The 13,848-nt window shown below is 41.2% G+C and overlaps 1 protein-coding gene and 1 pseudogene across 1 annotated transcript; both read left to right on the top strand.

Moving 5' to 3' along the window:
- Positions 1–547: 547 nt before the first annotated feature.
- On the top strand, positions 548–1,572 carry LOC124097490 (olfactory receptor 1L4-like). Its single transcript, XM_046452017.1, has one exon. The coding sequence runs from the start codon at positions 640–642 to the stop codon at positions 1,570–1,572; it is 933 nt and encodes a 310-aa protein (XP_046307973.1). The 5' UTR covers positions 548–639.
- An 8,360-nt stretch (positions 1,573–9,932) lies between these two features.
- Positions 9,933–10,956, top strand: LOC124097495 (olfactory receptor 1L6-like; annotated as a pseudogene).
- The last annotated feature ends 2,892 nt before the right edge of the window (positions 10,957–13,848 follow it).

The raw sequence follows: 13,848 nt of genomic DNA on the forward strand, positions 1-13,848 counted from the left end.
GGCTACTCCTAGGAGTGCTGAGGGCCTCTCTGAAACAAAATTTTATAAAATATCCAGATACTATTATTCAAACACAAATGTTTAAATATATATTAAGCAAGTTGTGGTCTGAAGTCAAAGAGGTTCTCATCTGAATTCTGTATCAAAAAGCATTAATTCTTCTGCTCATTACTATACTATCCCCACTAGCAGCACCATCTCCAGGACTATGGAAAGAAGACTCTGAATGAGAGGACCTCGTTCCTGGGAACCCCAACTGATACTAGACAGACTCAGCATCTCTGTCTCTAAAGGAGGAGGAGGAGGAGGAGGAGAAGGAGGAGAATTGGTTAAGAAACAATCTAAAAAGAACTTTTAAAAGGGAAATGACAAGAATTCAAACAAATCACCCCACATAGATGTTCCAAAAAACACATGGAAAACCATCATTTTCAAATTTAGTAAGAATCTTGGAGTGTTCAGATTTGATCCCTGATCAATTTTACTTATTTGTCTTGAATTCCATAAAATGAACATATTTTTAAATGACTAAAAATTGGCACTGGGCTGTGTTTATAGGCCTGAGGTCAGGGGAGAAGCAGTCCTGAGAGGTTGCCCTGCGCATCTGTCCCACGACTCCTCCAAATCCTGTCCAGAGACATGGAGTTAAAGAACCAGAGCAGCAGCACCTCGGGCTTCATCCTCCTGGGCCTCTCCTCCAACCCGCACCTGCAGAAGCCCCTCTTCGCCATCTTCCTCAGCATGTACCTGGTCACCCTCGTGGGGAACATGCTCATCATCCTGGCCATCCGCTCTGACTCCAGGCTCCACACACCCATGTACTTTTTTCTCAGCAACTTGTCCTTCATGGACATCTGCTTCACAACAGTCGTTGTGCCCAAGATGCTGGCGAATTTGCTGTCAGAGACAAAGGGCATCTCCTATGTAGGCTGCCTGGTCCAGATGTATTTCTTCATGGCCTTTGGGAACACTGACAGCTACCTGCTGGCTGCCATGGCTATCGACCGGCTGGTGGCCATCTGCAACCCCTTCCTCTATGATGTGGCCATGCGCCCACGTCGCTGCCTCCTCATGCTGCTGGGTTCTTGCACCATCTCCCACCTGCACTCCCTCTTCCGGGTGCTACTCATGTCTCGCCTCTCTTTCTGTGCCTCCCATGTCATTAAGCACTTTTTCTGTGACACCCAGCCTGTGCTAAAGCTGTCCTGCTCTGATACATCCTCCAGCCAGACTGTGATCATGGTTGAGACCCTGGCTGTCATCTCAACCCCCTGCCTTTGCATCCTCTTCTCTTATCTGCGAATCATTGTGACTGTGCTCAGAATCCCCTCTGCAGCCGGCAAGTGGAAAGCTTTCTCTACCTGTGGCTCCCACCTCACTGTAGTGGCCCTGTTCTATGGGAGTGTCATCTATGTCTATTTTAGGCCCGTATCCATGTACTCAGTGGAGGACCAAGTAGCCACTGTCATGTACACAGTAGTGACTCCTATGCTGAACCCTTTCATCTACAGCCTGAGGAACAAAGATATGAAGAGAGGCTTAAGGAAATTAAGGGAGAGAATACACTCATAGAAAGAATGAAATGATACAATAGCACAATTGGAAGATGACCTAAAAGATGATCAGGTTATCTTTCCTCCTAACCATTTTCCACAAGGTCATGAGTGGTGGTGATGCTGGATACCAGTGAGGATACTGGATGGGAACAAAACACTTGGTTTCTGTCCATAACATTGACCAAAAACACTCAATACCAAGATAGGTGTTACTGGAAATCTATATGTCAGGAAAACAGTTTTTGCAATCCTCTATAGACTAGTAACTAAACAAAGGAATAATGTATCTCCCAATAACTCTTCTCAAGGAGTTGTAAATCCTGTTTGTTTTCAGAAGAAGAGATTACATGGACCTGGTAAGAATTTGAAAAGGCATCTTGGGTGAATGACCTAAGGCCCCTGAAAACTGGACCGAACACTGACAGAGGAAGCTTCAAAAGATAAGGAAATGGCCACAAGCAATGACACACACCTGTAATCCCAGTGGCTTGGGAGGCTGAGGCAGAACGATCATGAATTCAAAGACAGGCTCAGCAATTTAGTGAGAACTTAAGCAACTCTGCAAGGTCTGGTCTCTAAGTAAAATATTTAAAAAGGGACTGGAAATGTAGTGCAGTGGTTAAATGCCTCTGGGTTCAACCCCAATACAAAAAAAAAAAAAGGATAAAGAAGTGGGCAGAGCATTTCAAATATCGGAAACCAACCTATCTCGCAGAGACAACAAACATAGTATTCTGTTTGAGTGACAGGGAAAAGCCCTGTGAGGTGTGAGACTTCTTTGGTTTAAAGGAAAGAGAAAGACAGAAGAAACTGCAAACATATTTACCCTTCTCACTCACACTGAGATATCATGACAGGTGGATCCTTGGCCATGAGAATCAGTCCTTCTCCCAGCCCCCTTAACTCTTCCTTTGTCCTCACGTCCAGCATCCACTAAGCTGTCCTTCCATGTGCTTTAAAAAGCAATATCTATCAGGCAGCCTCAGCTCAGTTGTGCTATGGAAATAGTAACTTCAAAACCTTAGGACCACAAAGCCAAAGCTTTACTTCTCATTTACACTAAATGTCACCATAGAATAATGTAAGGGTGCTGTTCATTTTAAACACTCAGGGACACAAGACTACGGGTCAGCCACCATTATAAACATTAGTCTTCCCTTTGTCAGAAGCTGAGAAATGCTGCTGAAGAATTTACATGTCCAGATAAATACTCTATCCCAAGAGTGACCCACATGACTTCTGACTAGAACTCATTGTCCGTAAATAACCTCATGACCCCACCCAAACACTGCGAGCCAGAAGGCATGACCCACCATGTACCTGCAATATCAAGAGCCAGAGAGTTTGATGAACAGAATTCATGATGACTACACATCTAGAACAACATTCAAACACCTCAGTGTACTAGTTGCTTCATAAAGTCTTTTGACTATGCTACTGTCAATAACAATAGTAATGCAAAACTGACACTCTCTCTAGGTCCTTCTTCCTCAAACATTTCATCACATTCTCTCACTCAAATGGTAAAACACTGACTGCAAACTCATCCTTACCTATGATTTTCTGGAAATCTTCAGTGCTTCCCAAAGTGTTCTTGGTGCTTCCCACAATGTCTAACTGAAATTCTAACAGTGCAGAACTCACTGAAGTCATCAATTACCTTGAATATACACAACCCAGGAAGAAGAGTCACTCAACAAATTGGAAACCAGTACACCTGACAGGAAGGAATGATCTGAGACCACATTTCATGTGGGAGGTGGGAGCAGAGCATATGAGGGGACCAGAGAGGTAAAGAGAAGTGGGGAGAAATGTAGAGACCTGGAGGAGATCATTTCAGCAGAGAGATGAAGAGTCAGCCCTCAAAATCAAAAAAGGAACTATCCCAAGCCCTCTTCTAGTTTCAGTGATTCTGCATTCTTCCACAACCCAGAACTGCTAGTCTCTGGTTGCTCTGAGAACGAGTCTTTCCCAAGGTTAATCCGGTCAAGCGTCACATCGGGAGATGCATCCTGGATGAAAGAGAGATGCTGAGGTCTGAGGAAGCTGGATGGTACACTATCTTGGTTCCAGTGAAAATTGAGTCCTTTCATGAATGATACAGTTTGCACTTTGGGCCCCATTGAGGGGTCTTAATTCAATTTACCATACAGGAATAGCATTGTAGAATATCTGATAAATGACTGTTATCCAAATGTCCATAGAAGATTTTTAGCTTTAATAGTAAGAAACAAACAACCGAATTGAAAAATTGGCAAAAGCTGAAACACATACCTCACCAAAGAAAACACACTGATGGAGAGTAAGCATTTAAAAAATGTTCCATGTCATTTGTCATTAAGTAAATGCAACTTAAGACAACATTGAGATACCACTACACAGCTATTAGAATGGCCAAAATCCAGAACATTAATAATAATAACAAATGCTGGAGAGAACTCAAAACAGGAATTCTCTTTGTTAGTTGGAATGCAGCCCATCACAATCGTTTTGAAAGAGAATTTGACAATGTCTTCCAAACCTTAACATACTCTTACCAGACAATCTAGCAATTGTACCCCTTGCTATTTATTCAAGTGTGTTAAAAATTTATGTCCACACAAAAACCCGCACATAGATATTTGTAGCAGCTTTATTCATAATTGAGAAAACATAAAATAGAAGTAATCAATATCCCCCTTTATAAATAAACTTTGAACATGCAGACAATGAAGTCGTGTTTAGTGCTATAAAGAAGAATATTAAGCCATAAAAACATATGGGAACAGCTTAAATGTGTATTACTAGGCAAAAGAAGCCAATCTAAAAACCACTTATACTGTGTGAGTCTAACTATACTACACTTTGGAAAAGGCAAAACTATGCAGGCAGAAGCTAGGGGCAGGCAGGGGTGAACAGATGAAGCACATAGAAATTTTAGAAAAATAAAACAATTCTTTGTGGTAGTGTGGTGGCAGATACAGGTCCTTATATTTGTCCAAACCTACAGAATGTACAACACCAAGAGTGAATCCTAATGCAACTATGAACTTAGGTGATAATGATGTCTAAGTAAACGTTCATCAGTGGGAACAAATGTACCAGCTGTGGTGGGGATGTTGGTAGTGGTGATCTAGGAGCAGGGAGCAGATGGGAACTCTGTATTTTGTAATAAATTTTTTGTGCACGTAAAACTTCTCTAAAAAATAGAGTCTTCTTAAAAGGAAAATTGTTTTTTAAATCTATTTAAAACTGTGATTATGGTGCCATTTACAGATGAGGACACTATACATAAGTGAGGCTAAATAACTTGCCAAAATCCACCCATTCAAAATCGGGGGAACTGGGATTCCAGTATAAGCCATCTGCCCTGAGAAACTGAGGTAATAAAATGTTTTGGAAAGGCAGATGGAAAACAAAAGAAATATTGAGGCTCACAAAGGTTAAATATTCGTCAAAGCTACAAGCTTGTAAGACTCAGGAATCTCCTCAATCTGACTCCCAGGCCTACACTTTCAAACCTTTTCCCAAAACATTTTGGATGCAGAAACCCTTGGGGATATCAGGGGCCATTGCCTGTCCTTCCAGGTAGGTACACCTAAGCCTAAACACAGGTATGCACAAACAGAAACACACATGTACATAGAGAACACACGTGTCTAACACACCTCCACCCCTGTTGCTCCATGGTTCCAATTCCCTTCCCAGGTGTAAGAGGCTCACCTCTGGAGCCAGCTTCCCCAAGGTGATGTTCTCCCCTCCTGGGAAGACCACAGCCCAATCCCCACTCCTGCCCCCTGGGCTCTGGCATGCAGACAGGATAGGCCCCTGGGTCTCCCTTCCTATCACCAATTCCCACTGTTGGTAGGAAAAAATCAACACACTTCTGAGGTTAGATCAGCACCTCAAAAGGCCTCCTTCTTCAGAGATTTGGAGTCTGACTTTACACACCTTGCAAACCACAGCCTGTTCTGGACCCTGAATCTCCCCTTCATGCCCAGGTAGGTAACAGACTGAGGGTCTTTCGTAACTTGGACTGGGGGACCGACATCTTCATATGATTCTCCCACCTCTCCCTGATCCTATCTTCTCTCCTCCATCTCAAAACCCAGGAAACACCATCTCTCCCTCTATTTTGTCCTCTTTCTCAAACAGCAGGACTGTGAAGCACCTGCTCTGTGCAGGACACAGTCATAAGCACTGGCCCCTGTCTTGAAGGGTATAGCCCACATCCTGCAGCCCAAGACCCACAGACTGGTCTCCTCCAGGGAACTGGCTGAGCAGAGGACCAAGGGAACAGGACAGTGAGAAAGGTGCAGGGGTCAAGAGCACATGCTCCCCAGCTGGACTCCACCAGCCTCTGGCTATGTCCAGTGACTCAGTTCTCTGTACCTCAACTGTGTTACCTGTACATTAGGGTGTTGTACAGATGAAATCGCTTACTGTATGCAAAGCCCCTAGACAAGTGCCTGTCACATGTGAGCACTGTTTAAATAGCAGCTCTTATATCACCACAATTGAGAATATCCATAGGAAGGGGCTGCAATGAAGTGGGCATTTCCATACAAAAGGCATCTGGGTGAGGCACTGCCAGCTCAGCAGAGCAAGACACAAGATCGACTGCAGAAAGTCCCTTGCTAAGCACCTTCAGTTGATCAGACTCATATCAAAGGTTAGTTAAGGCAGAAGGAAGACAAGTATTCACAAAAGGAGTCTCAGGAGCATATGTTCATTGCCATTTGCCCTGGGGTGTAGGTTTTCACAGCTAGGAAAGGCCAGGGAGCTCATCTTAATCTTCCTGGCATGGCTACTAGGGAGGAGGCAAATTGCTCATGGCAGAGCTGGAACCAGGAACATGCTCCTGACTTTGGGTCCTATCCTCAACCCAACTGCCCCAGGGAAGCCCATTATGAAGTGTCCCACTAATTCCCAGAATCTATCCGTATTTATATATGAATATGTGTATTTATTTGTGTATATGTGTGTATATATGTGAATGTATGTGTGTATAAATGTGTATATGTATGAATATGTAAAGAATTTTTGATTTTTTATAAGTTGAATATATACATTAACAGGCATATAAATTATATATAACATATAATATATATATATATAATTTATACTATATATACACACACCTACTCACATATTGTAATAGTCTGTGTGTAAAAAAAAAGCATTGTGGATGATATGATCCTGATCCTGTATATAGTGTGCATATAAATCTATGCAGAAAATAAAAACACTCCAAAATATGTGTAATACCCTCATTCTGTGGGAAGTGAAATTATAGGGAAACTTCAAATTATAAAATTCATAGAAAGACTCATGCTCCCATTAGTTTGTTTTTTTAAAAGAGAGAGAGAGAGAATTTTTTAATATTTACTTTTTAGTTTTCAGTGGACACAATGTCTTTATTTTATTTTTTATGTGGTGCTGAAGATCGAACCCAGCACCCCACGCATGCCAGGCGAGCGCGCTACCGCTTGAGCCACATCTCCAGCCCCTCCCATTAGTTTTTAAATGCAAACAACACAATCCCACCACAAAAATAGTATGTAAGATACTACATATTAATTAGCTCTATTTAGCCATTCCATAATGCATACACAGTTCAAAATATCATGTTACATAACATAAAAATATAAGTTTTACACTTATTCTTTCAGTTAGATAAGAAAGAGAGTAAGAAGAAAAGAAAGGAAGGAAAGGGAAGAGAGGGGGAGATAAAACATAAAATATGGAAGTCACTCCTCACTCCAACTCTCTAAGGTCACTTCAAAAGGCAACAACATACACATAACCATAGCAACCATAACATATAAAAAAGATGTCTTCACTACAACAATGGGGGTATAGTACGTGCATTCTGTCACACTTGCTTTGGTACAGTAACAGTGGTAACACAGCTTAGCATTGAAAGGCTCCAGCCCTGTCACCCACGGCCTGAACTCAAATCCCAGCTCTGACACTAACTGCCAGAACAGGTAAGTCACTTACCTCCACTAAACCCTGATTTTTTATCTGTAAAATAAGGAAAATAATAGTAACCTCTTTCTTAGGATTTGGAGGGGAAATATGGTAAAAGACGTGCAAATGCCTACTTTAATGTGTGGCACGTTCTGTGCTAGCAAATGTTGGCTGACATTAGCCATCTTATTCCTTTAGACACAGGCGAGATTTGGTAAAACAATACACTAAAAGTTGTTGATGAGTTCAACTATATGTGCATATGTAGGTTATTTGTGGATTATTATTAGCTGTTGGTTTGATATTATAAGCAACACATAATAAAGATCGGGACGTCCCTGTCTTTGTGACACACATTAATGATTATTTCTAAAGGACAGATTTCTTTAAGCAGAATTATTGGATAAAGATGTGTAGATCTTCAATCCTGACAGAGATTACCAAAGGTCCATGCCTATTTGCCCTCTCATTCACAGCATGTGAAGATCTGTTTACTTTTGGGTATTAGAAAAGGAAATTATTGCCAATCTGATAAGTGAAAATTGTGTTTCAGTCTAATCTGTGTTTTCTGATTACCAAGTATGAACATCTTGCCATGCGTCTTCGTAATAACTGTGTTGCAGATATTTTCTGTGAGTCAAGAACTTATATTCTAGCTGCTGTTTTCTCCTTGCTGATCATCTCTTGGTGTTTCTTTCACAGTTTTCGAATCATTCTTCCTTCTGCATTTCACTTCTTGCTTGGAATGCTCTTCCCATCCTGACACCACAGAAATATGCCTCTTTAATTTTAGCTATTTATTTCAAAGTACCTAATTTTTTACTTCTAGATTTTTCCTTCGTCTGGGTTTTATTTCTGTGCCTGGGATATATAGAAAGTTTATTTTCTGGAAATGTTCCGGTTGTTATCAACCCAAACTGTCTTCATTGTGATTTAGTGAACTTTTATTATTTATTAGGGTCAACATAGATCAAAACACATGTATACAACATATGTACAAAGTTATTAATTTTTGTCCATTCTAGATTTTTATGTGTATGTGCCATTATTTTATTCTTTGGAATTATTCTGTGCTTTGGTTTGGGATTAGGAAACCTCCCATCACTATTATAACATTTTATAATTACCTTCTCTGTCCCTAGTCTTTACTCCCCTAAATGACTTTTAGGCAAACCTTCTCAATTTCATTTAAAATTCCATTAGGATCATATTAAAGATGTACAGGCTTTAACTGAACTGGCATCTGTACATATAGAATTTTATTTTTCAGGAATATTGTATCTCCCTTTCTTCAGACCATCATTTTGTATTCTGTTGTGTGTTATTTGAAGAGTCCTGACTTCTTTTATTTTTTTTATTTTCTTTTTCTTGCTTTTTAAAATTTGTTGTTGGGGGGTTGTGGTTTGTATTTGTCCTTCAGGTTTATTCCCAACATTCTTCAGCCTTTCTTCCCATTTTTAAACATTTCTCCCAGTACCTTTTCTCATACAGGAGAATATTAATGTTGTGAGGTTTATCTTATACCTAATCACTTGGATGGAATCTTCATAGGTTTTAAAAGGTTTTCAGGTGATTATCTTGGATTTCCTTAGTACACAATCTTATCACTTAAAAAGAATGGCAATTCCATCCTTTATAAGAGGTCTACCTTCTATTTCTTTCATTTTCTTTTTCACTGTTTATCCACCATCGAAACAATATGGTTAATGCAAGACATGGGGCTGTCCTTGCTATATCTTTTCCATGCTATTGTTGGGAATGGAACTCTAACATTCTAAAGTTCATAATATTTGAATGCTTAGAATGAGGACATCATATAGTTTGGTCATCAAAAACATATTGTATTTAAGGAACTCATTAACATAGGCTATTCATAGGAGTGCTCCTATTTTGTAGGCCTCTCTGAATCAAAATTTTATAAAATATCCAGATACTAGTATTCAAACACAGATGTTTACATATATATATAGTTCTGGTCTGAAGTCAAAGAAATTCTCGTCTAAATTCTGCATCAAAGAGCATTAATTAATTCTGCTGTTTATTACTATACTATCCCCAATAGTAGCACCACCTCCAGCCCCATGGAAAGAAGACTCTGAATGAGAGGACCTCATTCCTGGGAACCCCAACTGATACCAGAAAGACTCAGCGTCTCTGTCTCTTAAAAAGGAAGAAGAAGAAGAAGCAGCAGCAGCTATAAAGAATTGGTCAAGAAACAATCTAAAAAGAACTTCTAAAAGTGAAATGACAAGAATTCAGACAAATCAGCCCAAATAGATGTTCCAAAAAACACATGGAAACCATCATTTTCTAAATAGTAAGAATCTCGGAGTGTTCGAATTTGATCCCTGATCAATTTTACTTATTTGTCTTGAATGCCATAAAATGAACATATTTTTAAATGACTAACAAATGCCACTGGGCTGTGTTTATAGGCCTGAGGTCAGGGGAGAAGCAGTCCTGAGAGGTTGCCCTGCGCATCTGTCCCACGACTCCTCCAAATCCTGTCCAGACACATGGAGTTAAAGAACCAGAGCAGCAGCACCTCGGGCTTCATCCTCCTGGGCCTCTCCTCCAACCCGCACCTGCAGAAGCCCCTCTTCGCCATCTTCCTCAGCATGTACCTGGTCACCCTCGTGGGGAACATGCTCATCATCCTGGCCATCCGCTCTGACTCCAGGCTCCACACACCCATGTACTTTTTTCTCAGCAACTTGTCCTTCATGGACATCTGCTTCACAACAGTCGTTGTGCCCAAGATGCTGGTGAATTTGCTGTCAGAGACAAAGGGCATCTCCTATGTAGGCTGCCTGGTCCAGATGTATTTCTTCATGGCCTTTGGGAACACTCACAGCTACCTGCTGGCCGCCATGGCCATCGACCGGCTGGTGGCCATCTGCAACCCCTGCACTATGATGTGGCCATGCGCCCACGTCACTGCCTCCTCATGCTGCTAGGTTCTTGCACCATCTCCCACCTGCACGCCCTCTTCCGGGTGCTACTCATGTCTCGCCTCTCTTTCTGTGCCTCCCATGTCATTAAGCACTTTTTCTGTGACACCCAGCCTGTGCTAAAGCTGTCCTGCTCTGATACATCCTTCAGCCAGATAGTGGTCATGACTGAGACCCTGGCTGTCATTGTGACCCCTTTCTTGTGAATCCTCTTCTCCTACCTGAGAATCATTGTGACTGTGCTCAGAATCCCCTCTGCAGCCGGCAAGTGGAAAGCTTTCTCTACCTGTGGCTCCCACCTCACCGTAGTGGCCCTGTTCTATGGGAGTGTCATCTATGTCTATTTTAGGCCCTTGTCCATGTACTCAGTAGAGGACCAAGTACCCACTGTCATGTACACAGTAGTGACTCCTATGCTGAACCCTTTCATCTACAGCCTGAGGAACAGAGATATGAAGAGAGGCTTAAGGAAATTAAGGGACAGAATTCACTCATAGAAAGAATGAAATGATACAATATCATTATTGGGAGATGATCTAGAAGTTGAACAGGTTATCCTTCCTCCTAAACATTTTCCACAAGGCGCTCAAAGAGGTCATGAGTGGTGGTGATGCTGGCTACCAGTAAGGACACTGGATGGGAACAAAACACTTGGTTTCTGTCCGTGACATTGACCAAAGACACTCAATACCAGCTTAGGTGTTACTGGAAATCTATATGTCAGGAAAACAGTTTTTGCAATCCTCTATAGACTAGTAACTAAACAAAAGAATAATGTATCTCCCAATAACTCTTCTCAAGGAGTTGTAAATCCTGTTTGTTTACAGAAGAAGAAATTACATGGTCCTGGTAAGAATTTGAAAAGGCATCTTGGGTGAATGACCTAAGGCCCCTGAAGACTGGACTGAACACTGACAGAGAAAGCTTCAAAAGATAAGGAAATGGCCACAAGCAATGACACACACCTGTAATCCCAGTGGCTCGGGAGGCTGAGGCAGAACAATCATGAATTCAAACAGGCTCAGCAATTTAGTGAGAACTTAAGCAACTCTGCAAGGTCTGGTCTCTAAGTAAAATATTTAAAAAGGGGCTGGGAATGTAGTGCCGTGGTTAAATGCCTCTGGGTTCAACCCCAATACAAAAAAAAAGGATAAAGAAATGGGCAGAGCATTTCAAATATCGGAAACCAACCTATCTCGAAGAGACAACAAACATAGTATTCTGTTTGAGTGACAGGGAAAAGCCCTGTGAGGTGTGAGACTTCTTTGGTCTAAAGGAAAGAGAAAGACAGAAGAAACTGCAAACATACTTACCCTTCTCAACCACACTGAAGTGTCAAGACAGGTGGATCCTTGGCCATGAGAATCAGTCCTTCTCCCAGCCCCCTTAACTCTTCCTTTGTCCTCACGTCCAGCATCCACTAAGCTGTCCTTCCATGTGCTTTAAAAAGCAATATCTATCAGGCAGCCTCAGCTCAGTTGTGCTATGGAAATAGTAACTTCAAAACCTTAGGACCACAAAGCCAAAGCTTTACTTCTCATTTACACTAAATGTCACCATAGAATAATGTAAGGGTGCTGTTCATTTTAAACACTCAGGGACACAAGACTACGGGTCAGCCACCATTATAAACATTAGTCTTCCCTTTGTCAGAAGCTGAGAAATGCTGCTGAAGAATTTACATGTCCAGATAAATACTCTATCCCAAGAGTGACCCACACCACTTCTGACTAGAACTCATTGTCCGTAAATAACCTCATGACCTCACCCAAACACTGCGAGCCAGAAGGCATGACCTAACCATGTACCTGCAATATCAAGAGCCAGAGAGTTTGATGAACAGAATTCATGACGGCTACACATCTAGAACAACATTCAAACACCTCAGTGTACTAGTTGCTTCATAAAGTCTTTTGACTATGCTACTGTCAATAACAATAGTAATGCAAAACTGACACTCTCTCTAGGTCCTTCTTCCTCAAACATTTCATCACATTCTCTCACTCAAATGGTAAAACACTGACTGCAAACTCATCCTTACCTATGATTTTCTGGAAATCTTCAGTGCTTCCCAAAGTGTTCTTGGTGCTTCCCACAATGTCTAACTGAAATTCTAACAGTGCAGAACTCACTGAAGTCATCAATTACCTTGAATATACACAACCCAGGAAGAAGAGTCACTCAACAAATTGGAAACCAGTACACCTGACAGGAAGGAATGATCTGAGACCACATTTCATGTGGGAGGTGGGAGCAGAGCATGTGAGGGGACCAGAGAGGTAAAGAGAAGTGGGGAGAAATGTAGAGACCTGGAGGAGATCATTTCAGCAGAGAGATGGAGAGTCAGCCCTCAAAATCAAAAAGGAACAATCCCAAGCCCTCTTCTAGTTTCAGTGATTCTGCATTCTTCCTCAACCCGGAACTGCTAGTCTCTGGTTGCTCTGAGAACGAGTCTTTCCCAAGGTTAATCCGGTCAAGCGTCACATCGGGAGATGCATCCTGGATGAAAGAGAGATGCTGAGGTCTGAGGAAGCTGGATGGTACACTATCTTGGTTCCAGTGAAAATTGAGTCCTTTCATGAATGATACAGTTTGCACTTTGGGCCCTTTTGAGGGGTCTTAATTCAATTTACCATACAGGAATAGCATTGTAGAATATCTGATAAATGACTGTTATCCAAATGTCCATAGAAGATTTTTAGCTTTAATAGTAAGAAACAAACAACCGAATTGAAAAATTGGCAAAAGCTGAAACACATACCTCACCAAAGAAAACACAATGACGGAGAGTAAGCATTTAAAAAATGCTCCATGTCATTTGTCCTTAGGTAAATGCAACTTAAGACAACATTGAGATACCACTACACAGCTATTAGAATGGCCAAAATCCAGAACATTAATAATAATAACAAATGCTGGAGAGAACTCAAAACAGGAATTCTCTTTGTTGGTTGGAATGCAGCCCATCACAATCGTTTTGAAAGAGAATTTGACAATGTCTTCCAAACCTTAACATACTCTTACCAGACAATCTAGCAATTGTACCCCTTGCTATTTATTCAAGTGTGTTAAAAATTTATGTCCACACAAAAACCCACACATAGACATTTGTAGCAGCTTTATTCATAATTGACAAAACATAAAATAGAAGTAATCAATATCCCCCTTTATAAATAAACTTTGAACATGCAGACAATGAGTCGTGTTTAGTGCTATAAAGAAGAATATTAAGCCATAAAAACATATGGGAACAGCTTAAATGTGTATTACTAGGCGAAAGAAGCCAATCTAAAAACCACTTGTGTGAGTCTAACTATACTACACTTTGGAAAAGGCAAAACTATGCAGACAGAAGCTAGGGGCAGGCAGGGGTGAACAGATGAAGCACA

This window comes from Marmota monax, unplaced genomic scaffold, assembly GCF_021218885.2.
Source record: "Marmota monax isolate L192 unplaced genomic scaffold, Marmota_monax_Labrador192_F-V1.1 WCK01_AAM20220418_F8-fsc00020, whole genome shotgun sequence".
Taxonomy (NCBI): domain Eukaryota; kingdom Metazoa; phylum Chordata; class Mammalia; order Rodentia; family Sciuridae; genus Marmota; species Marmota monax.